The sequence below is a fragment of the Aspergillus brasiliensis genome (assembly GCF_001889945.1).
Source record: "Aspergillus brasiliensis CBS 101740 unplaced genomic scaffold ASPBRscaffold_21, whole genome shotgun sequence".
NCBI classification, from domain to species: domain Eukaryota; kingdom Fungi; phylum Ascomycota; class Eurotiomycetes; order Eurotiales; family Aspergillaceae; genus Aspergillus; species Aspergillus brasiliensis.
This window is the reverse complement of record NW_027137462.1, coordinates 170,106-194,404: the sequence shown is the minus strand read 5'-3', so window position 1 is coordinate 194,404 and position 24,299 is coordinate 170,106. Positions and strand designations below refer to the sequence as shown.

The window sequence follows — 24,299 nt, the reverse complement described above, 5'->3', positions numbered from 1 at the left end:
TGGTCCCTAAACAGCTGCGCGTTCGTCCGACTTCCAGAAACAATGTCAGGCAACGGGCTAGACAGACAGCCACTGAACAAACTTACGGGAATCGATTCTCCGCAGAGTGAATTTTGCTTCGCGTCTGCATCTGACGTGGAAATTGCGTGCTTCAGTTTGATTCACCTATAAATGGCTACCCCAGCACCTTAAACTCCATCGTCCTTACGGGAGCAATTGTTTTCAAACAAGGTGGTATGATCAGTGTAGAACTTTTAAGAGACATATTGTACATTGCCAGTCAACAAGCTCAGTTGGGTAGCCGCATGGCTGGTGTTTACATGCTAGTGGAATTGATTCCCGTAATAAGCAGAACTCCCATTCTGCTCATTAATATATATACGATAAAATGGACAATAGCTAGGTTTTACTACATGAGTAAATCTTTCCTGTTGTCATTTTTCTATTCAGCTATAGTAAAATAGCTCCTGTCCTAGACATCAATATGAGCAAGTCCTAGAGGAAATATCTTCTACTGGCTGTAAACCCGTTAACGACTTAGCCAGAGTACCCCAGCTGTACTATATCTCGAGGATAATGACATAAACCAAGCAATCAATCAATCCATAAATGAAAGACCAATATTGTACATGGCCGCTATGGTACATACATAATAACAGGCAGCCAATACCAAGAACGTAATCCAACCACCCTCAGAAGGAAAGATTTCGGCCTCAGGCTCCACTCCTCTGTTGGTACTATACATTCAAAAAATTCGAGCTAAAAGCTTATTTGTGCATCATGCTCTCCACCCAGGTAGCAGCGACCTTGTCCCAGATAGTAGCATAAGCCAGATGAGCGGAGAGGTTGGTTCCGGCAGCATCGCATACGCCATCCTTGTCGTCGCAGTAGTCGTGGAGTCTGTCGGCGTACACGGACAGGGCGGCCAGTTGCTCAGGGGTGCGTGGGTATTTCTGTTCAAGTGCAATGTTAGCCGCTTTATCTTTGATCTCCTTCTAACTACTAGATCGACTGTTACTTACGCCAGTAGCAGTCACATCTCCGACGTTGTATGTCTGGTTGGGCATGTGACGGGGGTCTCCGTACAGAAGGACAGCGGCAACTATTGAATATTAACATATATATATAGTTGAAGCACATATATTTTAGTTACTTACTGTGAGACCCGGTCTCGGGATCAACTGCAGGAGCGGTGATGTTTCCCAAGGTTCCGTTATCACCGCCACCAGCCAACATGTCGCTGACAACCATAGCTCCCTATGAAAGTGTCAATGAGATACTCCTTCGAATTTCATATCAGACCAGGGTGAGATACCTGAGAATATCCGAACAAAACCACCTTAGTCTCAGGGCAAGCCTTCGTATAAGCCTTCAGCTGAGCAGTGCCATTGTAGATGCCCTCCTCGTAGCTGGGGGTCGATCCTTCCTGAGTAGCAGGATAGATGATGTTCTCGTAATCGCTGTCTGGAATAGCATCCATGACCAAATCGGTCAAAGAGCCCAACAGACCGGGGTAGCTTTCGGTAGTTCCTCTGGCAAGCATCATGTGCACCTTTGCACAGGGAGCTTTGCCATCCCCGTGCGCAGCAGAGGCACTGGCAAGGGCAGAGGAGAGCAGAGCTGCTGTGAAGACGTTTTTGAACATGGTGGTTTCTTTATCTCTGGTAACTTTGAAGCAGGATGAGAGAGTTGTGATGATACTGGTTGCGATGATGGGGGGTTGGCAGACGATTTATATCTCTTTCCTAGCCTTCATTAGCATGATAGAAAAGGACTAATTGGGAATGTCCACACGATGTCGGAGAAATTCGGCTCACTTGGTACAGATCCTGAAGGGACGTCTAGGCCTTACCGTGGGCATCAGGCTTTGTCTCTCCTGAAGAGATAACTCAGGACCAAGATGATGTTCGACCCATCGGTGGCCTAGAGGGTAGAGCTTGGAGCTCTTCCAGAGAACTTTAGGACCCTTGGGTGTGAAGGATTGATTAAAGACGCGTCATCCAGCGCTGATCACACAGGCAGTAGCTTTTTGGGGCTTGTTAGTAGTTAGAAAATGGATCTCGGGCATAGCATAAAAAAAAGGGTACCGTGGGTTCAGGGCCTACGAGTGTGTGTCATGGTTCGGCGCTAATCTCCATCTCTGGAGTCGGACCTGAACGATATCTCCACTTTGGGCTAAGCTTCGCCCGAGAAAGGGCCCAGGTCCACACCACACACCATGTCCATATCTTTTCGATCATCAGCAGCAAGAAAGGCATTTTGTGCAACGTATATTAGCGTTTGAATGGTATTTGGCTTGTGATGGTAAAGGTCATGATTATGTCAATCCATGATCCCTCATAGTGAACAAGTACCATTTAAACATGGTCAGGTCTGTCTAAAATCCATCTAGTATACCTCCAACAGCACAGCCACGCACTGGACCCCTGGATGATGCGGCCGAGTATACTACGAGTGGAGATGGATGATAAGCCATGACCTAAACTAACCTTATAGCATCTTAGCTTCCCACCAACAAAATCTAGACAAAGACATGTGGGATAAAGCTAGATAACATTGCAAGTTCAGGAGCGGGAAACAGAGTCGATTGGGGCAGTGGCTGTTGCCACCTATCCTGGAGTAATATGTAGTAATTAAAATTCAACAACAAAGGCGGGATGCATTCTTTTTTCCCGTTTGTGGAGAACGCCATGTAACGTAACTTCAACCAGAAGCGAAGCACACAAGCGACTATTTTCCCCCAATCCCATGCCCTTCAGTGTAGAGTGCCGTCACTGAAGCTTCATGCGTGGGTCGGTTTAATCAAGGTGATCCCTCGAGCCATACTTCTAAAGTAGAGATGGCTGCGTAAATTTGGCTGAGCACCTATGCATTGGTTTCCCGAAGATGCTTCTTGGAGACGTCGACGGGCACCAGGTATTCTTAAAAGAAATGTGCATTTTTGTTTTCCTTTGTCTACCATGTTGAACCTTGCTAGCAAAGCCAGCCTATATGCTGTTGCTACATACATATAGACTCAATTCACAGAGATGCGATAGGAGTGGACAATAGAACCTGGGTGAATCTGGAGACTCGGACTTCTTCCACTGCTACGCGTCACCTCATATGCGTAAATTGCAATTCCTCAATATGCAAGCGCAATGATCAGCTAGCAAAAAGACACGGCAATCCTGTCATATAGTCCAAATTTCGAAGTGGACTGCCAAATGGATTGCAAGCTTTTTATGTGACCAGTAAACGGCTACTTAAATATCTGATCTCGAAGCTAGTGAACAACCCAAGAACAGCCTGTAGAATTAGGAGTCAGGTCCGCTTTCAGTATTTGCCACTCCCAGAGGCCGGCCGATCATATAAAGACCCAGCTCCGCATTCTCTCGGTCCTTCTACTGTGTGCTTACATCTCTCCAAAAACCTATCTTCATCTTGTTCTCCCACACTGTGACAGGCGGGGGGCTTTTGGGTATAAGGACTTATGCATATCGCTTTCCGTAAATAGGGGCTACATTCTCATCAATGGTAATGGAAAGGGTACTTTTCGCACATAATGTAATCCTGAATGAATTGAGGTATCAAGAACTTCAACGTTTGGTCATAGATCTATCGACGGATTGGCTAGGTCTTCTTGTCCCGTATAAAGCTTGACTTGCTCGCAAAGGTATTCAGCAATAGTGAAGATCTTCTCCTCTTCAAGCCGTCTACCAATCAATTGGAGCCCAATAGGGCCCCCATGATATATTTCCGCGTCATCTACAGATGTCAGAACCATCTACGGGTTGGGAATGGCCTAACTTACACTCTTCGTAAATCTTCCGATCCAGTTCACTCAAGAACTCTGACCGCTGGGTCATGGACCGGAGATGCTTATCAGCCCGACATATAGGAAACACCAGGCTCGTATAATCCAGAGTATTGACGAACGTAGTATAGCCGGTATGACGGTATTTCCCCGGGATAACAGCTGCATGGGGGGCGGTTGGGCAGATGACAGCATCAACTGGCCTTCCGGTTGTGGTCAACTTGCTCGTGCTGTTCCAGTAGTCCATGTATTTCTTTTGGTACTCCCTTTTCTGGACATTCAACGCAGCTACCTCGCTGGCGTTGAGGTGTTTGCCTGGTTCGACAGAACACTGTGGGATTTCTGCCTCTCCTGACAAGGCAATATGGCTTAGAAGGTCTGCGCCACCGTCCATATCGTAAGTCTTGCTCTGTGAAGTATCAGCACACTTTTTCGACTATGTAAACCGGATTGGGGCGTACCGCGATTTCTTTGCCTTCTCGGCATAACCCAGTATCCCACTCTATAACCTAGCACACTAATCAGCTTCAGTGTAACATGGAAATAGGAATTCGTAACTACCTGATGGCCCAAGTCCCTCAGTATACGTTCCATAAAATCTATAGCTACCTTCACGGACGGTTGAGGCTCGACAAGGCCATCATGGCGCAGGATACCAAAGGAGAGTTGAGAGGCTGCACCCTTCTTATCAGTGAACAACCGTTTCGTCAAGTTCTCGATATCTTCTCTCCACGGCAACGGCAGAGAAAGAGGATCATACTGCCATGGCTCTTGTGAGAGAACAGCCTTGAAGACCAATTTCAAAGCCCCAATACTCGTCGCTAACGGACCAATAACAGACAGAATGGTGTTTTGCCCATCAATAGAGTTCGCTGCTCCTTCATACGGCATTCTGCCTGCAGATGGACGAAGCCCGAAGATGCCGTTGAAAGAAGCTGGAATTCGGACACTGCCACCAATATCGGTACCAAACCCGGCTGGCGAGCCGCGGAGAGCAATCAGTGCCCCTTCTCCACCAGAGCTTCCTCCGCTTGAGAGATTGCGATTCTTGGGGTTCCATGTATACCCGATAATGTGATTTGCTGTTTCTCCTGCCATAAGTGTGACGGGCACACTTGTTTTGCAGAACAACACCGCTCCAAGATTGCGAAGTTCCCTTACGAGTTCACTCTCCGCCACTCTATGGCGGGGATCGTCTTTCTTGCCTTGATACGTCCCGATCCAGCCGACATAGCCCATAGTTGTGTCGACGCCTTTGACATGAAATTGATCCTTCAAACTCACAGGAAGACCATGCAACGGACCTTTGGGCTTCCCTGTGGCAGCCAGATGCTCGTCGAGTTCCTTGGCCACTCTAAGGGCATCTTCGAAGAATATCTCATGTAGACAATTGACCTATGGGATAGCACGGTCACACTTGTAGTTTCAACTTGGGGAATCTGGGTAACATACAAGCTGATGCGCAATAGCAGCTCTGTGGCAGAAAGCTTCCGTCACCTCCACCGCACTCCAATTTCCCGATGTAGTCTGAGCTGTGATGGCAACAGCGTCGGCTTCGGTAATCTCAATCTCACGAGATGTCAAAAATCCCTGTATAAATTCCCCTGTGACATCCAGAGGCGGAGATACATGCTGAATTCTCCACTGTTGAGGGATGGCATCCAAAATCGCCTGGCGTTTGGCTTGCGCCGCTTTCTGCCAGGATGGCATTTCCGGATCCATCATGATTATTCGAGTAGTCAGCTCACAGTTGTTGAGTACTTCAAAATTCCTGATGCTGGATTTCACTATTAGATGAGTGGCTGATACCGGATATACTACTGTGACACATTGTTTGACTCATTCTCGATAACAAGTTCCCCTCATGAGGGGGCAACTTGCCACGTGATGATAAGCAGCTACTGCGCTCACATGATCACACTGTGGGCACCGTTTTCTTATCTGATCGGAGGGACTGCCAATCAGAATCTCCGCGTGGAATTTCTGTTTTCTTCATACTCCTGGGCATAAATTCTCGTTGCTTAGCTGTTGTCGGAGTTGTACCAAAGTATTCTCTGCTGACTCTGGTTTTGCGAATGTATAGTTCCGTAATCAGTACAATCTATAGAAGATACTCCTGCCGAGAATCCTCAATCCTGCGGGATTCCACGGTCCTGCCCTAGTCATTAACCCTGCCGAAGTCCTTTGTGGAATCCTAGAAATCATTTAGTGTTCCAGGAAGATCTTTATCTTTAGGAGGCTTTTGTATAACTATATTTTCAAGGTCTTAGTACTATACTTTACGCACACTGCTTGACCGGGCGAACTTCCGATTTTATCAAGTCAAAACCGCTCCGGATAATGCTATGGCTACGAGATCGTGACCACAAGGCTGTCAGGGCCTAGCTAGACATCAAATGATAAGCTCACAAACAGATGTCACTGTCTGCAATAGAAGGCTTCGGGTTTTCTTAGCCGGGAGAACCATCTTGATACTTACTGTGGTCGAGTATACTCCCCATATTCGACCCTAGTGTTGATTGTCCAGCGAGGTGAGTCACAGCACAGCCAAAAACATGAGGACTTACTCATCTTTTCGGCAATTTTGAGGCCCTCGATACCAGCGGGCACTGCACAGTCCACACTTATTTGAAGTAAAAGTTCCCGGATTTCGATTTCTGTAAGGCCGTTGTTGATAGCAACCGGAATATGAATCGCTAACTCCGACCCGCGGTTTAAGGGCTACAAGCATGCCGATGTTCAGAATACTACCTACTTATATCTCTGCTTTCTCTCCAGACCTGGGCGGGTCCAGATATCTCCCCAGCACCATTCAGTGACTAATAGCTCCTGCTGAGCGCGGGCGAAGGGGCTGGACCCATTCCTTAATGCACTGTCGACGTATTCGTCTCCAACTACCGCACGGCGACCTTCAAGCCCCCGTCCAAACAGTTCGGCGTGCAACGGCTGGACATTCTGCTTAGGCAGTTCAATGAGGCGGGTTCGGTAGGTGAGTGGAGTGCTCATCAGGATCACCTATTTTTATATATCATTTTCTTCATTTCTCCGAAATGGGTACAGAGGGACTGTTCCCTTCCTGGCCCGATCTTCGGTTTCCCCGTAGTGGGGATGTAGGCCGCCCCTTGTGCTGGGCTCTCCTAGCTTCGATATGAGCAGGGGATGAAAGAAATAGATCACACTTCTAAGACGCTGGGTGCAGTGGTGCGATCATGCAGATTTGGCGGTACCAACAAATGAACCTGTCTTCGATAGTCTCCCAGTGCCCATGCCTTCTTTCTGCTGCAGATCCGCAGCTTCTTGTCCTTTCGAGCCGCTTTCCCACTAGTAAGTCTTTAATGGCGCTGACATGCGAGAAAGCAAGGAACAGCGAAGACATGTAGTCAATATAAATCCTGAATTGGGCGTTGTTCGCACACTCCTTAATTTTTCTCTAATTAGAATCATACAAATGGCCACAAGTATTGTCATTCTGAATACCTCGTGCAAGGTAAACTTCAAATTCAAAGATCCATGTCGACAACCAATTTTCCACTCGCCCCATCATGATAATGCTCCACCAGCGTGTTCAACTGCTCCAACGAGTAGGTCTTGCTCATAGCACGGATCCCTTCCTGCGCAGCGAAGTTGAGCATTGCTCGCAGCTGGCGATTCCTCCCTACCAACACCCCGACCATCTCGATATGCCGGAAAACCAAGTCTCGTGGCTGGATCCGAAACCCATCCTTGGGGAAGCTGACAAGCACGCAAGTGGCGTGGTCCTTGAGAAGCTTCATCCCATATTCCAGAGCCTGCTGAGCCTCGGGCAAGACCAGGAGGGCATCTGCTCCCTTTTCGCCCTCCAGGTTTGGCTCTGGTTCCCCAAAGACCGATTTCCGGACTTCCTCCGCCGTCTCAGCGCGGACATCCACAATGGTGACGTTGGACCCTTGCGGTCCCAGCTCCTTCACCACCCGTCGGATCAAGTCAAGCGCCACATCACTAGCATCGATCGCCAACACTTTACACCCCAGCTTGACTGCGAATTGCACGCCTAGGTGACCCAGACCGCCCCCCGCGCCGGAGATGGCCACGGTCAAGCCTGCGCCCCCGGTTTTTCTCCAACTGAACCCCTCCACGCTCCAAAGCATTCCAAATCGTGAGGCCTGCACACATCAAAGGGGCCGTCTCCACAGCGGACATGTTGGATGGCATCGGTGCAACCTGGCGCGAGTCTGCAATGCAGAAATCTTGAAAGCCACCGTCGCTGGAGAGGCCGAGATTACCGGCCTTGGTGCAATAAACGCCATAATGTTCGGGGTCTCCGTCATTATTTTGGCATTGATAGCATGAGCCGCACGAGTGAAACGCGCGTCCTGGCACACCAACGGACATGCCCACCTTGAGACCCAATGTCGGGAGCACATCGGGCCCCATGGCTACAATGATGCCCGCAAATTCATGGGACCCAACGCGGGGCAAGTCCTGCCACATGGCCCCCGAGGCGAAGACGGCATCGGTGTGGCAGTACGAAGCTGCTTTGACGTTGATCAAGATGTCCTGCCCGGTGGGAGTGGCCGGCGGTGACACTGATTTCATCACGTATGGGGTGTTAAAAGCTTCGAGAACTTGGGCGCGCATGGTGGAAGTGCGTAGAAATAATGTCGAGCTTGCGAACAAAATGATTTAACATCGACGAAGATGAGTCTCTACGCTACAGTGGAAGTAGTAACGGATGGATATATGTAGACATAACCTATACTGACATGGCGGGTGGGTGGGGGGGGTTGGGTAATGAGTGAGGGGGGGGTGATGGCCGATGTGGTGCAGTTGGAGATGCCATGCGGAACAGCTAACTAGGCCATAGCCGGGGATTTGGGGAACCCCATAGGTAGTAACGATGTGAATAGGAAGAAGTAGCTTAGCGACTGCTACCTTGTTTTTGATGGTGCCAGTTTCGATAGGCTTCAGCGTCGCCACTATGGCCAGCATCTTCGAACAGTTCCGTCACATTCTTCCGCGCCTGATTCGAGGAGAAGCTCATCGCCACTGCTATCTATATTGGAATGAGCTCCTACGGGGACATAACTCCACTCACGAATGCTCATGGTGGAGCTCGGTAACGTCGTAGATTTGATGGTCTATGACCAAATATCCGTCGTTCGCCTTACGGTGACGAGTAACCTCGTCGGAACATAGTACAACACTAGTCGTACCCGTAAAGGTGCAGGATGACATTGAATCAACCGATGATATAGGAGAGAGTACGGAGAAAATGAGCTCATGGCGCACATTCAATACAAGCGTAATGATGTGGGCAACCCCAGCTCCCCAACTTGGAGCTCTAGAGACGGGGAAGAAGCAGCATGAATACCCCTAGGTAAATACTATACAATTACCATCAGGATTTGTGCAACTTCATAGGATGACCCCTCGCACATTGTTTCTACTGGCATCTATCTATCGCAGAAAATACATCAACACCGCCATCATGGGCGTCTCCCCCGAATCCCCAATGCTGGTCAGTATATGTCAAGTTTTAATTGCACGTATGCTAATGATATAGCTCCGCCATAACTAACCTTCCATATATGATGCTTTTATTGATGGTTTTGGGTCAAGAAAGGGTCCCAATTTCCAGTAGACCTGTGTCTGGTAAGTTCATGGTCGCTTGTCTCGGTGGAAAGACGATTTACTCGGTCACTGCTAACACTCCATCAGCGCCAACCGGTTGCTATACAAAGAGAAATTCGCTTCCAAATTTACCGCTGCCTTTGTAGCTCGCATTAAGCAGCTGAAAATGGCGCCAGGTATTCACCCCGCAACCACGCAGGGCTCACTGGTGAACGCTCGTCCGGCCAGCAAGGTGCAGGAACATGTGGACGTTTGGATGAGTATCTGGTCTTGAAACCTTACTGAGAACGCGCAGGCACACATGCAAGAAACCGAAGTCATGTCGAGAGGTGGATTATTCTCCAAATCGGAGAACCTGGGGTTAAGCACGAACCAGCCACCCATATATAGATTACTGTTATAGTTATTGTGATGCAAACCCCGTCACCCCGGATCTGCTGTCTTTCGTTCATTAATCCTCTTCCTCCCTGTTCCACTCCCCTCTTCGCCCATATCCAGCATCAGATGTGCTTAATGTAGACCTTTCTGCCGGACCACTGTCGTCAGCAGCATGAAGGATAACGGTAAACGCCATCATTGTAACAGATGCGAAAAAGACTTCGCTAGACTGGAGCATCTTCAACGACATGAACGATCTCGTCAGTTTCAGATCTATGATCTCCTCTCTGCTTGGACTCATTCCTTCGCAGATACCAAAGAAAGGCCTTTTCGGTGTACGATATGCGCAAAGGCATTTACTCGGAAGTACGGCACCTAGTTGGTGCGACTTGATCCATTGTAGTCTGACGGGGTATCACTAGGGATCTTCTCACCCGTCATGATCGGTTGACGCATCGTGCGAGTATTGCTCTGACATCAGTGTCCCAACAAGGGTTTATTTCCCCTACATCTGTAACCGGGACATCACCATTTAGTGGTTCGAATGAAGTGATTGGTCCTTTTACAAATCACCAATTGGTGGAACATGTCTTTGAGGGCGATCTCGCTGAAAATATAATGTCTGAATTAACACCCATTCAGTCAACGGCAGAGGTGGACGTTGAGAACTTACAGACGTCCACAGACTTATTAAATGGTGACTTTACGTCTTTTATGGACAGTGTCGTGATTCCAAGCAACACCTTCTCTCCGTCCTATCAGCCGATTCCGGCCTTCAGTCCGGAGGACCTCGTACATCAATCATTGCCTCTACAGCCACATACCAGCAGAGACCTGGCGACTGAAAATCATGACTTCAGTGACCTGATTCCCGGCGACATTTCCCCATCACCTTTTGGTTCACGTCTCCCACCTTTGCAGCCGGAAGACGCCCCCCACCCAGCCCATAGCGACCGATCAAGGAGCCGGTTTGTCGTATCCGCTCCATGCCGAGCTCGCCTGGAACGAGAGTTGAATCGACTGGCAGACGTTGTTCCAAAGCCGTTTGATCTTCCGTCTCGACATACACTCTCTCGGCTGGTGGTCTCATATTTTCGAGGCTTCCATGAGCACTATCCATTCCTCCACGCACCGACTATTTGTATAGACAAGCTCAGCCCTAGCCTGCTTCTGGCTATAGTTGCTCTAGGGGCCCGATACTCCAGGGAGCCGGAAATGAGTAAGGAGCTCTTCAGTGTGGCAAAAGCCGTGGCTATGGAGCAAATGCGTCAAGAAAGACTAGCTGGTTTGGATGATTCATTGAGCTCACCGAGAAACCCTCAGTTCCGTGAATCGCAGGCCAACAGGGCCAGACAAGCTCCTGAAAAAAACAAAAGCCTGACAAAACATCTCGAGCTAGTCCAAACATTCCTTCTCCTGATCGCTATCGCAACGTGGTTCAATCGTGAGCCCGATGTGTACGAAGCCTTGTCGATGCGGAGTATCGTGGATTCATTACTCCGTGAGTCTATGACGAGAGATACAAAGACTTGGCAGACACCTGGATGGCAAACGTGGATCCGTCTGGAGACGGTAAAACGCACTCGACTCGTCGCTTTCTGCCTTTTCAATATCCACACTATCGTTTTTGACCTTCCGCCCATGATGTTTCCTGGCGACATTGACACCGGACTCCCGTTCTCAGAGAGAGAGTGGAAGGCCGACAGCGACCAGGCGTGGGCAAGAACTAGAACGAGTCAAGCGCCAGCGACCTTTCAGCAAGGCTTGGAGGCGCTGTTTACATACTACCCGGAAGGCGGGCTTCCCAAGCCTCGTCGATTTTCGTCACTTGGAGGGTTTGCTCTTATCCATGCCATCATTCAACGCATTTGGCTGCTTCGCCACACACAATTCTTGCGTCATGAAGAAGGTGGCGGTTTGGCCCTTTCGGATATCGGCGTGTTCGAGAGGGCGCTCTAACGATCCATTGACCCGTTGGGCCCGCACGGCCCTCTGTCCTTCACGTCAACTGCTCTCCTTCGCCTGGCCTATATTCGGCTCCATCTGGACATCGGGCCGGCACGTTCTCTCAGCACGTGGAATCCAGATGTAATTGCCAAATCTCTGGATCAGCAATTGTCCGTGCAGCGCAATGACAAGCTAACAAGAGCCGCGTTGCACTGTGCGCATGCGCTGAGTATCCCGGTACAGCTTGGATTGAGGTTTGTAGCCAAAACGCAGGTGGTGTACTGGTCCAACCAACACGCTTTATGCTCCTTGGAGTGCGCTGTGCTTTTAGCTAAATGGCTGGAAGTCGTGACGCGTCCTCACGTCAGCCCATCTCTGACGCCCGCCGAGGAGAAAGTCTTGCTCTTTTTGGCGCAACTGATCGTGGAAACTGATTGTAAACGGAGCTTGCACGAAATCTCCCAAAAGAAGGCTATGTTGAGTGCGGCTACCGTCCGGTTGTGGGCTACCCTGTATGATTGTGATAGTGTCTGGGAAATGGTCAACCTGATAGGGCAGTCATTAAAGGCTTACGCGGAGTTGCTAGAAGATCGTTACGGCCTGGAAAGAAATTAGAGGCTGCGAAGTAAAGTAAGACCTACAACCAGAAATGGACCTTCGATCTCCGTGTAACATAGTTTGCTGCTGGATACAATCGGCTCTTACATGTTATATATTGCAGTGCTCTATAACCAGATAAAGGACCCCTCAACACCCAAACGGGTACTAAGGAACTTGATGTCATAGGAGAAAGAGAATACTAAGGAAATGACTTATATATTCCTCGGGCCTGGCCTCCAGTTTCTGCTATTTGACAGAATGGCCGACCAGTTGCCTCCGGATGGGCCTCAACAACGACAACGATCATGCATATGGAATAGTATCCCAAGCGTAGTGCATGGCAATGGTGTGGGGGATACCATTTCCTCAAAATTGGGGAAGCTGCTGCGGGGGTGGGGAAGAACGCAACGTAGGACTCAGAGATCTCTACAGCAGCCTCTTACGGGTCTCCTCGAAAGTACTGAGGTAAGTCTAGTATGGTGATAGTATCCCTTTCTAGATTGGTCTGACCACCATCAGTACCCATGGTGATGCTGTTGATAGGGCGCTTGGGCGAAGAGAATCTCAATCGGACTTTGATAGATAGCCCGTGTAGTGAATTATAAGAAACATTAGATTGTCCTCAAAGGTTGAGTCCAACCCCGAAATAGGATCTTTGCCAATTTGGCGCAAGTGATAGTTTCCGCTTTCGTTGGTCCATGTGCAAGGAGCTAGTGATAAACTGAATACAGCATATTGATGTCAGGCGCCTTCCAAACAAGTGTGCCGTCATGACAAGATATTCATTGATAACCAATATGTTCGTCAAGCTATCAATATATATTCCAACTCGTGCGGTCTCTCTAAGGATGGCCTAGAGACCGCAATGGATGAACATCCTAGGTTGCGTGACTCCGAGACCATCTCCACCTAGTTCAACCTAGTAGGCAGAGCACCACCTTCGATCCATGATTTCAGATTCGCCGCCGAGTCTTCGTACCAACGATGCATTACACCTTCCTCCACATAACCCATATGCGGGCTCAGCAAGACCGTACTGCGACCATCTTCACCCCACGGCACGGTTCGCCACTCGCTCTCTGCCGGGAGAGGCTCAACGTTGTACACATCGACAGCTGCTCCTCGGATCGCGCCGCTTTTCAATGTAGACAAAAGATCATTCTCGTCGATGAGACACCCACGTGAGGTATTGATCAACAGAGAACTTCGTTTCATCAAAGCCAGTTCCCGGGCAGTGAGGAGGTGGACGCTTCGCTCCGAAAGAACGTAATGAATGCTCAGGACGTCTGCCTTCTGCACTAGCTCCTCTTTACTCTCGGCCACCTTGAAGGTACCTGCTGGCAGGCCCAAAGCGCGAGACTTCTCCTCCGCGTCGGACTGGGTGAGGTTGCTTGACCATGTCAGAATCTTCATTCCAAAGGCGAGGGCGCCAACTCGACCAACGTCAGCCCCCAATCTACCCAGACCTAGAAGGCCCAGGGTCTTGCCTTTCAGACCGGTAGCGAAAGAATTTTCCCATCCGCCATTCTTAGTGCTCCAGTCATCCCGCGCTACGTTGCGGGCGAGAGCAAGGATAAGTGCCCAAGTATGCTCCAGCGTGGAATCCAAGGAAGTGGGAGGCTTGACTAAACCTTGACTGCCCAGCCCCTTCGCACCAAGCACTGGTATTCCCCGGGCCGTGCAGGCCTGCATGTCGATGGACGAGTTCTTCATTCCAGTGGTCAAGATGAGTTTAAGGTTGGGGAGTGCAGATATAACGGTTGCAGGGAGTCCCGTTCGTTCGCGCATGGTCGAAATCACGTCGAACGGAGAGAGGCGGGCGATAAGGGCTTCTCTTTCGGTTTGGATTTCAGGGTGAAGCGTTTCCGGGAAAGAGCCAATTTCAACATTTGAAACCACCCTGCTGAAGATGTCGGATGCCACCCCCTGGTAGTCATCTAAAATTGCGAGACGAATCTTTGATGGGGACATTCTCGATTGATTGGAGGTTTGGTCAAGACTATTGTATGAAGGGGCGTCTCGTCCTTACATATATATATATATATACGCCTTCTGTAGAGAGAATGGGTCGAAATGGCCGTCGTCCGTGACAGTGGGCTGGTTCTTATCAAGTCTACCCTTCCCCATTCCATACCATTGGTGTACTGTACACCTCTGGCTAGCCGGATGCAACACCCCAAGTTGGAGAGTAGGAAAGGCGATGGGACGATTATACCCCCAGAGGCACACTCCCCGCAACAAGAGCTGCTAGGGAACTGGGGAACTCGGGGAATTGTGGTTTCGAGAAGGTCCACTGATAGACCCCACTGACGTTCTTGTATTTACCCCAGGATATCTGCGAACATAAAACACCTTTGCTCAGAAGGCTGTCATAGCACTGGTATCTATGTTTCTCCCTTCATCATCTCCCAATGTCTTATCTAACATATGACATGGCCAGTATTCAGTCACCCAGCTACTTGGACGTTCAGCTGCTTCTACTTTTTGTTGCTGCTTCTGTCCTTGTTCTACTGGTCAAACTCGCAAACAGAACCGATATTCCCAAGATCAAGAATCTCCCTGAGCTGCCGGGGCTCCCAGTGTTCGGGAGCTTGTTGCACTTGGGCAAACACCATGCTCGCAACTGTGCCAAATATGCCAAGGTATATGGCGATGTCTTCCAGGTGCGCCTTGGGAATAGAGTAAGCTTGATAACGACCACCGACATTTGCAGAAACCCAGTTTTATACTAACCCTGTCCGCTCAGAGATTCATCTATGCCAACTCGTTCCAAGCAGTCAAGGAATTATGGATCAAGAATCAGTCGGCTCTCATCTCTCGCCCGACCTTCTGGACGTTTCATGATGTAGTATCAGAGACTCAGGGGGTTTTCACCCTGGGAACCTCGCCTTGGAGTGACTCCGTCAAGAAAGCGCGGAAGGCTGCTGCCACCGCTCTCAACCGGCAAGCCGTCCAAACTTATCTCCCATTCATTGATCTCGAATCCATGACCAGCATCCACGAGCTGTTCAGAAACCAGAAACTTGACGATGATATCGACCCCAACGGCTACTTTCAGAGATTCTCGCTCAATATCAGCTTGACCCTGAACTATGGCATCCGTCTCGATGGCACAATTCGTGACCATACTCTCAATGAAGTTGTCACCGTCGAGAGAGAATTAGGCAACATTCGCGGCATAGCCCATAACTGGCAAGATTACATTCCTCTGCTACGATATTGGCCTGGGTACAAGAAGAAGGCGATCTCATTCCGTTCGCGTCGTGATGAGTACATTCTCTCGTTCTTCACTCAGCTCAAGGACAGAATCGCCAAGGGGACGGACAATCCCTGCATCGCCGGTAATGTCTTGAAGGACCCGGACGCTAAGCTTGGCGATAGTATGTCCTGTTCTTCGTTCTAGCTAAACCGTTTAAAATCCTTGAGAGAAAATTGACGAGGCTTGCTTGGTAGGGGAACTAAAGTCAATCTGTCTCACCATGGTCGCCGCTGGCCTCGACACCCTCCCAGGTAATATTAACATGACCATCGCTTATCTGTCTTCGCCGCACGGCCAGGAAATCCAAACGCGTCTTTATGAAGAAATCATAGCTTCTCATCCGAATGAAGACCCATGGCATGCCGTCTTGGTTGACGAGAAATCTGAGTATATGCGTTCTTTTGTGAAGGAAGTTCTTCGATACTGGTCAACCCTCAATCTGTCCTTCAACCGTCAGAGCGTTAAGGACATCCAGTACAAGGGCGCCACTATTCCGGCCGGCACTCCATTTCTGTTGGTCAGTTGCGAACACTTTGACTCCACACTTGACAGACTAGTACTTATGAACGAATTGTAGAACATGTGGGCCGCAAACCATGATCCCGAACAATTCGACAGCCCCATGACCTTTATCCCAGACCGGTTTATGGGAATCAACGAGGCCGGTGCCGGAACCCAACACTATGGATACGGGGCTGGGACGCGCATGTGTGCCGGGGCTCATCTGGCTAACCGTGAGCTCTACGCCATCTTCAGCCGCTTGGTACTCGCTTTCCGGATCAGAGAAACCCACGATCCGAAGATGGTACCGAATATGGACACTATTGAGTGCAACTCCGTGCCTACAAGCATGGTCACGCAGCCAAAGCCTTTCAAAGTCCGATTTCAGCCTAGGAATGCGGCCCAGTTGGAGCAATGGATCAAGAAAAGTCAGGAGAAAACAGCCTATCTCTAGATATAGAGCTAAGCAGGCGCAATTACAAAGTCACTAGTCACTATTGGATTACTTTATTCACTTCGGGATTGAACATCTAGCGTGTAGAATGCTATGTAAAGCCTTTAGAATCGACATCTCGAGGACAAAGAATAGGAGATGCGCAGTTGTCAACATGCGTTCACGCGTTTGGTCATGGATAGGTCACAATTAGGATACTTACGCAGGCACAGATGTCTTATCAACCCTCTGGGAAGGGGGAACCGTTATTGAGCATTATCTACTGGACACCGGTCCAGCGCTTATAAGACCAAGTCCATATGCTCCTAAACAGGAATAAACGACAATTTGGCTTTCCGAGCAAATTGACAAGCTGTAGTATCTTCCAGCGAGTCACAATGTCGGCTGGACTATTCCCATCGTGGTCGGCACAACAATAATCGGATCCGACACTCAATATGAGTTCCATCATTTCCACGTTGCACTGATAGGCAGCATGATGCAGCGGTGACCGACCGAACGCATCTTTTGTCGTCGGATTCGCGCCATGGTCGAGAAGGGTTTTCAGGGCGCCCGGGCTATCGTATTGCACTGCCCAGGTTAGGATGTTATAATCTCCCTTTGTCAACACGGAGACGTCAGCCCCGGAGGAGATCAGTTGCTGAATCATAACCAGATCGCCATTTTTTACGGCGTGATTAAGGGCCGTGACACCTCCGACAGCACGCATATTCGGGTCTAGGCCCGCCGAGAGCAGTAGCATAACCGTTCCCAAGTGTCCGCTCTGTGCGGCCCTGTGGAGGGCCGTCAACCCCTGCGTGTTCTGCACGCTGGTATCGAAGTCCTTTGACAGGAGGGAAACGATCATGTCGTTCAATCCTTCGGCTGCCGCTCGGTGGAAAATCGTATCGCCTTCTTGATCCCTGATGCCAAGCCAGTGCCTGGGATTGTACTGGTGCTCTATCCCTGGGATGGCCTGGGCCAGATGGATGAGATCCCGCGGACTGAGCAGCCGCGCCATTAACAATAGAACTTCCACGGGGGTCGTACCCGCCTTTGAACCTGCCATATCCAGCTGATGTTTTTTCTTTTTCTTCTTCTCGCAGTACAACCAAGATGGAGATGTCAGTAATTCGGGTTTTGCAACTTGGAACGTGAGGATTTATGGCTGCAACCCCAAGTTGGGGATCATCGCCTTTTCTGAACTATATGTTCGATTTTCTCCTATTTGGGGAAGCTCCAGGGAACCACGTTGCCTGCCTCAGGCATCGCTGAGCGAGGGAGAGAAAGAAACCGACATCTGCTTGAGTCGAATGGGATTCCTAGCGAGGCGTCTTTACTCATTGAGACCTGTGACACTGTTATTGATCACAGGTGCACCTGGATGACCTACTTTAACCGCTGCGCGTGTGCAGTCGGAGACAATCGACCTGCGTATACTAGTTGATTATATATATGTCGCTATATTTTGATTAGGGTTATCAGTATTATAATCAATCCTTTTGGATGAATCCCTATATAGGACCACATTGGTAACTACTAGTATATTTAGAGAAACTAAAATTAGAAGATTGGTAAAAGATATAACGTAGTTCCCGACCGCGTCGGCCACCTATGTTATACTATACAAAGACACATTTTTCAGATTGATAGATTTCAGCCAATTTGAAAGCTATTACTTTATAGTCTGATATAGGTATATACCTAATACTGAAATAATTATCAGAACTTTAATAGAATTTTCTAGATACTGCCTATACTATTAAAGTAGCTTGAAAGGTTGTGCTCTATCTAGCTCCGATTGAGTACAGATTAAAAATCTAAAACAAAATACTAATAATATTATTTAATATTTCTATAATTTCTATACTTCAGTACAGCCTCTACAATTATCTAATAATTGAGGTATTTTAATCTGAAAAAGGTCTCTTTTGTATGGTACTACATAGGTGGCCGGCGCGGTCAGGAACTACGCTATAATATATTATGGCATTATCATTCAGGAAACCTAGTACAGTATCACAATCCGTCATGAATTACAATGATAAAAACCGCATAATACCAATTTTGGTTTTATAATGCTAGTTATGTGCCTTTTGGTGTGAGGATCCGATCGATCTCACATTCACCTAGCAGAGTAGGTTCTGACACTTGGGGTCCCGTGTTGCGGGAATAGTACTCTTTCGTTCCGAAAGCAACATGAGTGTATATATAAAAAACTAACAGAATGCTAACTTATGAATGAACGTGCCGACCCGATGATATGGTGAATGGAAGGGACTGTGTTATTACTTTTCACTACAGTTGCCTATCACAACGCCTTTCTGCTAAAGATAGCCAGATAATATCCAGACGGAAAGTTAATGGAGAGTGACTGGTCTACAGCACGCGGTTATTGGCGGTCAGCGGCGCAGGCACCGGAGCGGAGAGCGGCGAGTCGGCGAGTCGGAGAAAAGGGTCACGGGGCGGGGTAACCTTGATAAGTTGATAAGAACCGCGGTTCCTGACGGATTTCTTTACTCTTCTCCATCTGCCCATCCTTGCAAAATGCCTTCCATCAAAGTTGCTGAATACTTGTTCCGTCGGCTCAAAGACCTGGGCGTGGCCTCTGTTCATGGTGTCCCGGGCGATTTCAACCTCACGCTACTCGACTATGTGGAGCCGGCCGGTTTACGCTGGGTCGGGAACGCGAACGAGCTAAACGCCGCCTACGCCGCCGACGGGTATGCCAGGATCAAGGGTATTGGCGCCGTGGTCACCACATTCGGTGTTGGGGAGCTGTCTGCCGTGAACGCGATCGCAGGAGCATACACTGAACGCGCACCTGTTGTGCACATTGTGGGAACACCCTCCCGAGACTTGCAGGAGGGACGGAAACTGGTTCACCATACCTTCAATGATGGCGAATATGGGCGCTTCGCACGGATCTATGAACACTTGACCATCGCTCAGGCCAGTCTGCGGGATCCGCGCACCGCCCCGGCACAGATCGATGAGGTACTGCGACAGTGCCTTCTTCACAGCCGACCGGTCTATATCGAGGTGCCCATGGATATGGTCCACCAATACGTGTCGGATGAGAGACTCGCGCTCGCCGTCAGTACGCCCGAGCCTGTCCCTACACAGATCCAAGATGATGTCGTGGCGCGTATTCTGGAACGTATCTATGCAGCGAAGCAACCCGTCATCCTCGTCGATGGAGAAATTAGACCGATAGGCATCGTGGACGAGGTACAGAAAATCATCAATGCCACGAACTGGCCGACCTGGACCACCAATTTCGGAAAAGGCTTGGTGGACGGGACACGGCCAAACTTCCATGGCATCTACCGGGGCAACTACGACCCAACTGAAGTGCAAGACTTCTACAATGGAGCAGACTTGGTCTTGTGTTTCGGGCCACACTTCAGCTCCACCAATTCCTACTTCTACCAAATCATCCCGAAGCCTGAAGTTGCCATTCTGTTCACCGATACGGAAGTCAAGTTCGGCACCGAGATTGTTCGTGACATTCCCGCCAAGCTCACCACATCTCGTCTCATCCAAACTATCGACCTCAACAAGATTCATCGCTATGACCCCTATCCTAGTCTGCCCCGTGATGAACTCGTCTCATTTTCCGAATTGGAGGAGGATAAACCGATTACTCAGGACCGACTATGGCGAGTGTTTGCGAACTTCCTTCGCCCAGGCGACATCCTTTTGGGAGAGACAGGCACAGCAGGATATGGTGTCCGTGAGATGGCATTCCCCCAGCACACCCGCCTTTTCGCACCCGTGACCTGGCTATCTATTGGATACATGCTGCCAGGAGCACAGGGAGCCGCACTTGCGCAGGAGGAACTGATGGCATCGGATAACTACCACGGCATTAAAGATGCGCGCACAGTCCTTCTCATCGGCGACGGTAGCTTCCAGATGACCGCGCAGGAGCTGTCCACCATCATTCGACTCAAGCAGAATGTCGTGGTTTTCCTGATCAACAATGACGGATACACGATCGAGCGATGCATCCATGGTCGGAAACAGGGATACAACGATGTGTCGCGGTGGAGATACCTGCAAGCTCCTAGCTTCTTCGGAGCCAGTGAGGACACGTACACTGCGTCAGTCAGAACCTGGAAGGAGCTGCAGGATGTTCTCTCCAACGAGGTTGTCAGTAATGGGAAAGAGCTGCGGATGGTTGAGATCATGCTAGATCGCGAGGATGCTCCTATTGGGCCTTTGTCAGTTCTCATAGATCAGCAAAGACGCACCGGTGCATAGGTAGATATTGCATGTGCATGATTTCTCAGTTAAGTTGGCGGTGATACAATCGAAGCGGAGTGTATTTAATCATGTTGCTGCGTCGCTACACATAAGCTTAGCACCATACCCGACCTCTGAATGTCATTTTAGATTTAAATACTTTACTAAATCCCATGTAGAATCCCGTTACTCCCAAGTTTCCATATCCACCCTTTGAACCTTTACTACTACAGTCTTTTCCCTGAGACAATAAATCAATGGTAAGGATATGATTATGTCCATAAGGCAAGTGAGGAACTGGCCGCCGCGTACTGCATTAATCTGCCTGCAACTCTGCATAGCAACCACCCACAGCGAGGCAAGGAAATGGTTATCATACCCTACAAGCAATAAAGTGCTCCAGCTTAGCCAGACAGTTGTTCCCACGGGCAAGATACGAACAGGCTGGAACATCCTCCACATGCTGGTACAGCGCAGACAGCTTCCCAAACCCTCTCTCGCAGTCTGGGCATTCATACAACCAGCCTCCATCTGTTGTTTGAACCGTATACTTCTTGCTCTGGTAACACTCTCGCGCGAGATCATCAATCGTCTCCTCAGTCGTATCCGATGGACAGGCGCCAGATTCCAGATGAATCAGCATCCCAGAAAACGACTTGAATGTTTGGTAACAGCCATAACATTCTAAGCTTCTGTCTTGGTGTCTCTGCTGATGCTAGAACAGAAAAGTTATCATACAATACCCTTCTAACAAAAATTTATCATGATCATGTTGACAAGCTTACCATTCTTAGATTATTCTCATTCCGGAAATATTCATCACAAATATCACAAAGGTAGTGGTCAGAGACATCATGATCTCGGAGATCCAGAGCGGAATCGAAGTAGACATTACACTCAAGACAAGCATGATGATCATCCACTAGATGGTCATCGAGGTCCTGAGCAGATTCAAAATCTGTTGGATCGGAACACGTAGAACACACATGATGTCTGTTGGACGCTCGAATATGCGCATCCTTGGCTGACTCTGAGACAAAGACTCGACGACATCTCTCACACCATTCGTGTCTGGTCGTCGCTCTGCAGTGGGTGTCAAGTGCACCTCGCGTCCCAAACCATCTGTCGCAGATGGTACATAGGTAGTCGATACCGTCGTATTCGAGATATGAGCCCAAGTCGCTCATTGTTGCTTCTGTGTAGGACTGTAATAGCGATAATGAGTAGCGCGAAGTGATTTGGTAGTAGCTTGATGAGGAAAGGAAGGATGATATTTTTTAGGGTGCGAGACATTCACGGGGCGGCTATTTCCAGGCCCGTGAATACTAAGACATGCGACAGCTGCGAGGCGCCGGGATCTGCCCACAATTGCTATTGCCGCCCTGAAGCCATTCATGAGATCCTTCCACACCAGCCGGCGCTTAGTTCAGACATGTGTCAGAACCCGCTCCTAGTGCGCTTTAAGATTGAGATCTCCGGAATTTAATACCGCTCGACTATCCGGTAAGAAGGTAGAATCCGAGTCAATAGACTTATAAGCTTGTAGAGTTACAGGCGAATGTGAGACCATCAGGATCCTCACAATATGTGCAGTGGTTAGCTAGCGGGCAAAGATTGTTCAACTAGCCAATACATTCGGGACACTCAATGTCATCTTGTAGGATTGAATTGTCTTTCACGTACATTCGCCCTTGTGTTATCCGGATTTATGATTGGCTGAATGAGACTACATGGAGTTCTGGAACGATCAATTAAGCGCTCCATCTGTTTCTTTGCACCCTCCTTCCCCGAAGTCTGGTACTTCCTGGATATGTTCCTAGATTACAATGAAAGAGAGTTTTCTCTCATGGGACTTCGTTGGAATCATAACGTAACCATCTACCTTGACCACTGCTAATCATCATTCATGACCTGCTTCAACGTTGATTGGCATGTCTATGAGTACTTCGTCTCACAGCGATTATTGAGATTTATCATCTTCAAACATGGAGATATATCAACATAATAAGACCAATATTCCTGGCACTTCTGAGACGTCAATTGTCTAATTGGAATGCACAAAGGTTACATCCGGATATCCTGCAGAAGGGCCACTCAGTAAATCCGACGTACGTCCAGAGACAAAGTACTGCAGTGTGGCGACGATATATGAGACAACCACGTTCTTAGCCCGCAAGGCGCCTATCGTGCCAGTATAACCTGCCTGAACAATTTGTTTCACATCGTCTGAGATACTCAGTGAATCGACAAGTACCGGAAAATCGGAAAAGGTGTAGTGCTTAGACTGGGCAAGTTGTAGCTCCAGTCTCCATCCTCGTAAATTGGACCAGAATGTTCCCCAGCTGGGATCTGTAGCCGCGGTGTGATTGGCATGGCTGAAAAGCAGAAACGGACTCGACAGTCCTTCAGTAACGACGGAGCCCCACAGGGAACCATCGAGGTTGATACCCCCGACAAATCGGTTATCAACCAGCATTGCCTGCGCTGCTGTTGCTCCGCCCAGGGAATGACCCGTGATAGCTACTCGGTCGAGAGAAAGAAGGTGTGCGTTATGCAGTGACGACGGGAATATGTCTCTGACCACCGTCTCATTGTGAGTCTGGTTGAGTAGGAAGATTATGTCTTGGACACGAACGTCCATTGCAAAAACCCATTGTGCGTCGGTACTGATGTTTCCGAGTATTCCGAACACCGTATGACCATCAGGAAATTCAACAATGTCGGCATCGTACGGATGGTCGACAGAGATAACAGCAAATCCGTTACTGGCAATGTCTTGAAGCAGAGAGGTGTACATCAATCTGGACGTTCCCAGAGCTGGCGAGAACAGCACGACTGGGTAGCTTGCATTGACACTTGAATGGGGCTGCTGCTGTGTCTGGGTCGGGTTACGCAGAGACTCGAATGTTCCAGCAGGTAGTCCAAAAGACTGAAACGTCTCGTCTTCATACGTGGCTGTTGCATTCGGAATGTAGGATGTAGGGAGTACACTTCCACAGTTGACGGGTGTAAAGGTGGTGACCATGATAGAGCGTTTACCTCCTTTTGGATCAAACGGATCGGTTCGAGACAGGTCGACTAGCTCACTTGCATGAAGCGTGACGTCGCATGGTCCGGTGCTTGGAGGAAGAGGCACTATTGCCGCTTGCCCGAGGCTGACAAGAAGGAAACTAACGGCGTGCAGCATGACCCGAATCATTTTGGCAGCTTCTAACGATGGTAAATAGAAAACATACAAAATGAGATGAATTATCACCGTGATGAGCGGCGAAGCAGCCTGTATTTATAGGAGACATGCCATTAACATCCACTGATGCCAGTTCCTCTATCTTTGCCATTTGATGTTCAAGTTGCCCGGTTGTGGAGCATGATGCCTTCCCATGGTGGATGTTCGGCGTGTGATGTTTACTTTGCCCGATGAGAGGCTTTTTGACCTTCATAATCGGCTCAGAGGAGTCTAGGATTGACCATATTCCTGGAAGCCAAATCTCCGTGTTGATTCCAGTTTCGGCTAGTTGGGATATGAG

At 49.0% G+C, this 24,299-nt stretch overlaps 10 protein-coding genes across 10 annotated transcripts; 3 read left to right on the top strand and 7 right to left on the bottom strand.

Annotated features, from left to right (window-relative positions):
* Positions 1-767: 767 nt before the first annotated feature.
* On the bottom strand, positions 768-1,645 carry ASPBRDRAFT_138212 (putative acetyl xylan esterase (Axe1); the record flags this gene model as incomplete). The annotated part of the gene is made up of 4 exons (XM_067618971.1): positions 768-953; positions 1,023-1,102; positions 1,158-1,257; positions 1,316-1,645. 4 exons carry the CDS (start codon positions 1,643-1,645, stop codon positions 768-770), a joined length of 696 nt encoding a protein of 231 aa, XP_067473621.1.
* Positions 1,646-3,536: 1,891 nt separating this feature from the next.
* Positions 3,537-5,612, bottom strand: ASPBRDRAFT_188709 (uncharacterized protein). Its single transcript, XM_067620134.1, has 5 exons — positions 5,249-5,612; positions 4,358-5,191; positions 4,258-4,305; positions 3,794-4,205; positions 3,537-3,747 (listed from the first exon to the last, which is right to left on the bottom strand). Exons 1-5 carry the CDS (start codon positions 5,519-5,521, stop codon positions 3,590-3,592), a joined length of 1,725 nt encoding a protein of 574 aa, XP_067473620.1. The 5' UTR covers positions 5,522-5,612; the 3' UTR covers positions 3,537-3,589.
* Positions 5,613-7,296: 1,684 nt separating this feature from the next.
* ASPBRDRAFT_59774 (uncharacterized protein) lies at positions 7,297-8,413 on the bottom strand (the record flags this gene model as incomplete). Its single annotated transcript, XM_067628110.1, has 2 exons — positions 7,297-7,874; positions 7,912-8,413. 2 exons carry the CDS (start codon positions 8,411-8,413, stop codon positions 7,297-7,299), a joined length of 1,080 nt encoding a protein of 359 aa, XP_067473619.1.
* Positions 8,414-9,956: 1,543 nt separating this feature from the next.
* Positions 9,957-12,346, top strand: ASPBRDRAFT_59773 (uncharacterized protein; the record flags this gene model as incomplete). Its single annotated transcript, XM_067628109.1, has 5 exons — positions 9,957-10,044; positions 10,096-10,150; positions 10,207-11,111; positions 11,142-11,724; positions 11,857-12,346. 5 exons carry the CDS (start codon positions 9,957-9,959, stop codon positions 12,344-12,346), a joined length of 2,121 nt encoding a protein of 706 aa, XP_067473618.1.
* Positions 12,347-13,240: 894 nt separating this feature from the next.
* Positions 13,241-14,302, bottom strand: ASPBRDRAFT_137960 (D-2-hydroxyacid dehydrogenase family protein; the record flags this gene model as incomplete). Its single annotated transcript, XM_067618949.1, has 1 exon — positions 13,241-14,302. One exon carries the CDS (start codon positions 14,300-14,302, stop codon positions 13,241-13,243), a length of 1,062 nt encoding a protein of 353 aa, XP_067473617.1.
* A 461-nt stretch (positions 14,303-14,763) lies between these two features.
* Positions 14,764-16,545, top strand: ASPBRDRAFT_138187 (uncharacterized protein; the record flags this gene model as incomplete). The annotated part of the gene is made up of 4 exons (XM_067618967.1): positions 14,764-15,012; positions 15,078-15,711; positions 15,785-16,107; positions 16,168-16,545. The coding sequence occupies 4 exons, from the start codon at positions 14,764-14,766 to the stop codon at positions 16,543-16,545; spliced, it is 1,584 nt and encodes a 527-aa protein (XP_067473616.1).
* A 472-nt stretch (positions 16,546-17,017) lies between these two features.
* On the bottom strand, positions 17,018-17,332 carry ASPBRDRAFT_80771 (ankyrin repeat domain-containing protein; the record flags this gene model as incomplete). The annotated part of the gene is made up of 1 exon (XM_067629487.1): positions 17,018-17,332. A coding segment is annotated over one exon (315 nt), but the record flags the coding sequence as incomplete, so codon positions are not given.
* Positions 17,333-19,056: 1,724 nt separating this feature from the next.
* ASPBRDRAFT_48999 (alpha-keto acid decarboxylase family protein) lies at positions 19,057-20,965 on the top strand. Its single transcript, XM_067626214.1, has one exon. It carries the CDS (start codon positions 19,072-19,074, stop codon positions 20,788-20,790), a length of 1,719 nt encoding a protein of 572 aa, XP_067473614.1. The 5' UTR covers positions 19,057-19,071; the 3' UTR covers positions 20,791-20,965.
* A 46-nt stretch (positions 20,966-21,011) lies between these two features.
* Positions 21,012-21,988, bottom strand: ASPBRDRAFT_48998 (putative C2H2 finger domain protein). Its single transcript, XM_067626213.1, has 2 exons — positions 21,558-21,988; positions 21,012-21,487 (listed from the first exon to the last, which is right to left on the bottom strand). Exons 1-2 carry the CDS (start codon positions 21,957-21,959, stop codon positions 21,146-21,148), a joined length of 744 nt encoding a protein of 247 aa, XP_067473613.1. The 5' UTR covers positions 21,960-21,988; the 3' UTR covers positions 21,012-21,145.
* Positions 21,989-22,536: 548 nt separating this feature from the next.
* Positions 22,537-24,292, bottom strand: ASPBRDRAFT_48997 (PAF acetylhydrolase family protein). The gene has a single exon (XM_067626212.1). The coding sequence runs from the start codon at positions 23,969-23,971 to the stop codon at positions 22,817-22,819; it is 1,155 nt and encodes a 384-aa protein (XP_067473612.1). The 5' UTR covers positions 23,972-24,292; the 3' UTR covers positions 22,537-22,816.
* Between the last annotated feature and the right edge of the window lie 7 nt (positions 24,293-24,299).

What these genes read in the sequence shown, in the direction of transcription:
- ASPBRDRAFT_188709 (XM_067620134.1), bottom strand. Translation starts at nt 5,521, where the DNA reads ATGATGGATCCGGAAATGCCATCCTGGCAGAAAGCGGCGCAAGCCAAA. An exon ending in CTGCTATTGCGCATCAGCTT is followed by an intron (nt 5,192 to 5,248) that starts GTATGTTACCCA and finishes GCTATCCCATAG; the next exon opens with GTCAATTGTCTACATGAGAT. An exon ending in TCGGAAGATTTACGAAGAGT is followed by an intron (nt 3,748 to 3,793) that starts GTAAGTTAGGCC and finishes TGACATCTGTAG; the next exon opens with ATGACGCGGAAATATATCAT.
- ASPBRDRAFT_48997 (XM_067626212.1), bottom strand. Translation starts at nt 23,971, where the DNA reads ATGATTCGGGTCATGCTGCACGCCGTTAGTTTCCTTCTTGTCAGCCTC.
- ASPBRDRAFT_48999 (XM_067626214.1), top strand. Translation starts at nt 19,072, where the DNA reads ATGCCTTCCATCAAAGTTGCTGAATACTTGTTCCGTCGGCTCAAAGAC.
- ASPBRDRAFT_48998 (XM_067626213.1), bottom strand. Translation starts at nt 21,959, where the DNA reads ATGAGCGACTTGGGCTCATATCTCGAATACGACGGTATCGACTACCTA. An exon ending in ATGAGAATAATCTAAGAATG is followed by an intron (nt 21,488 to 21,557) that starts GTAAGCTTGTCA and finishes TTTCTGTTCTAG; the next exon opens with CATCAGCAGAGACACCAAGA.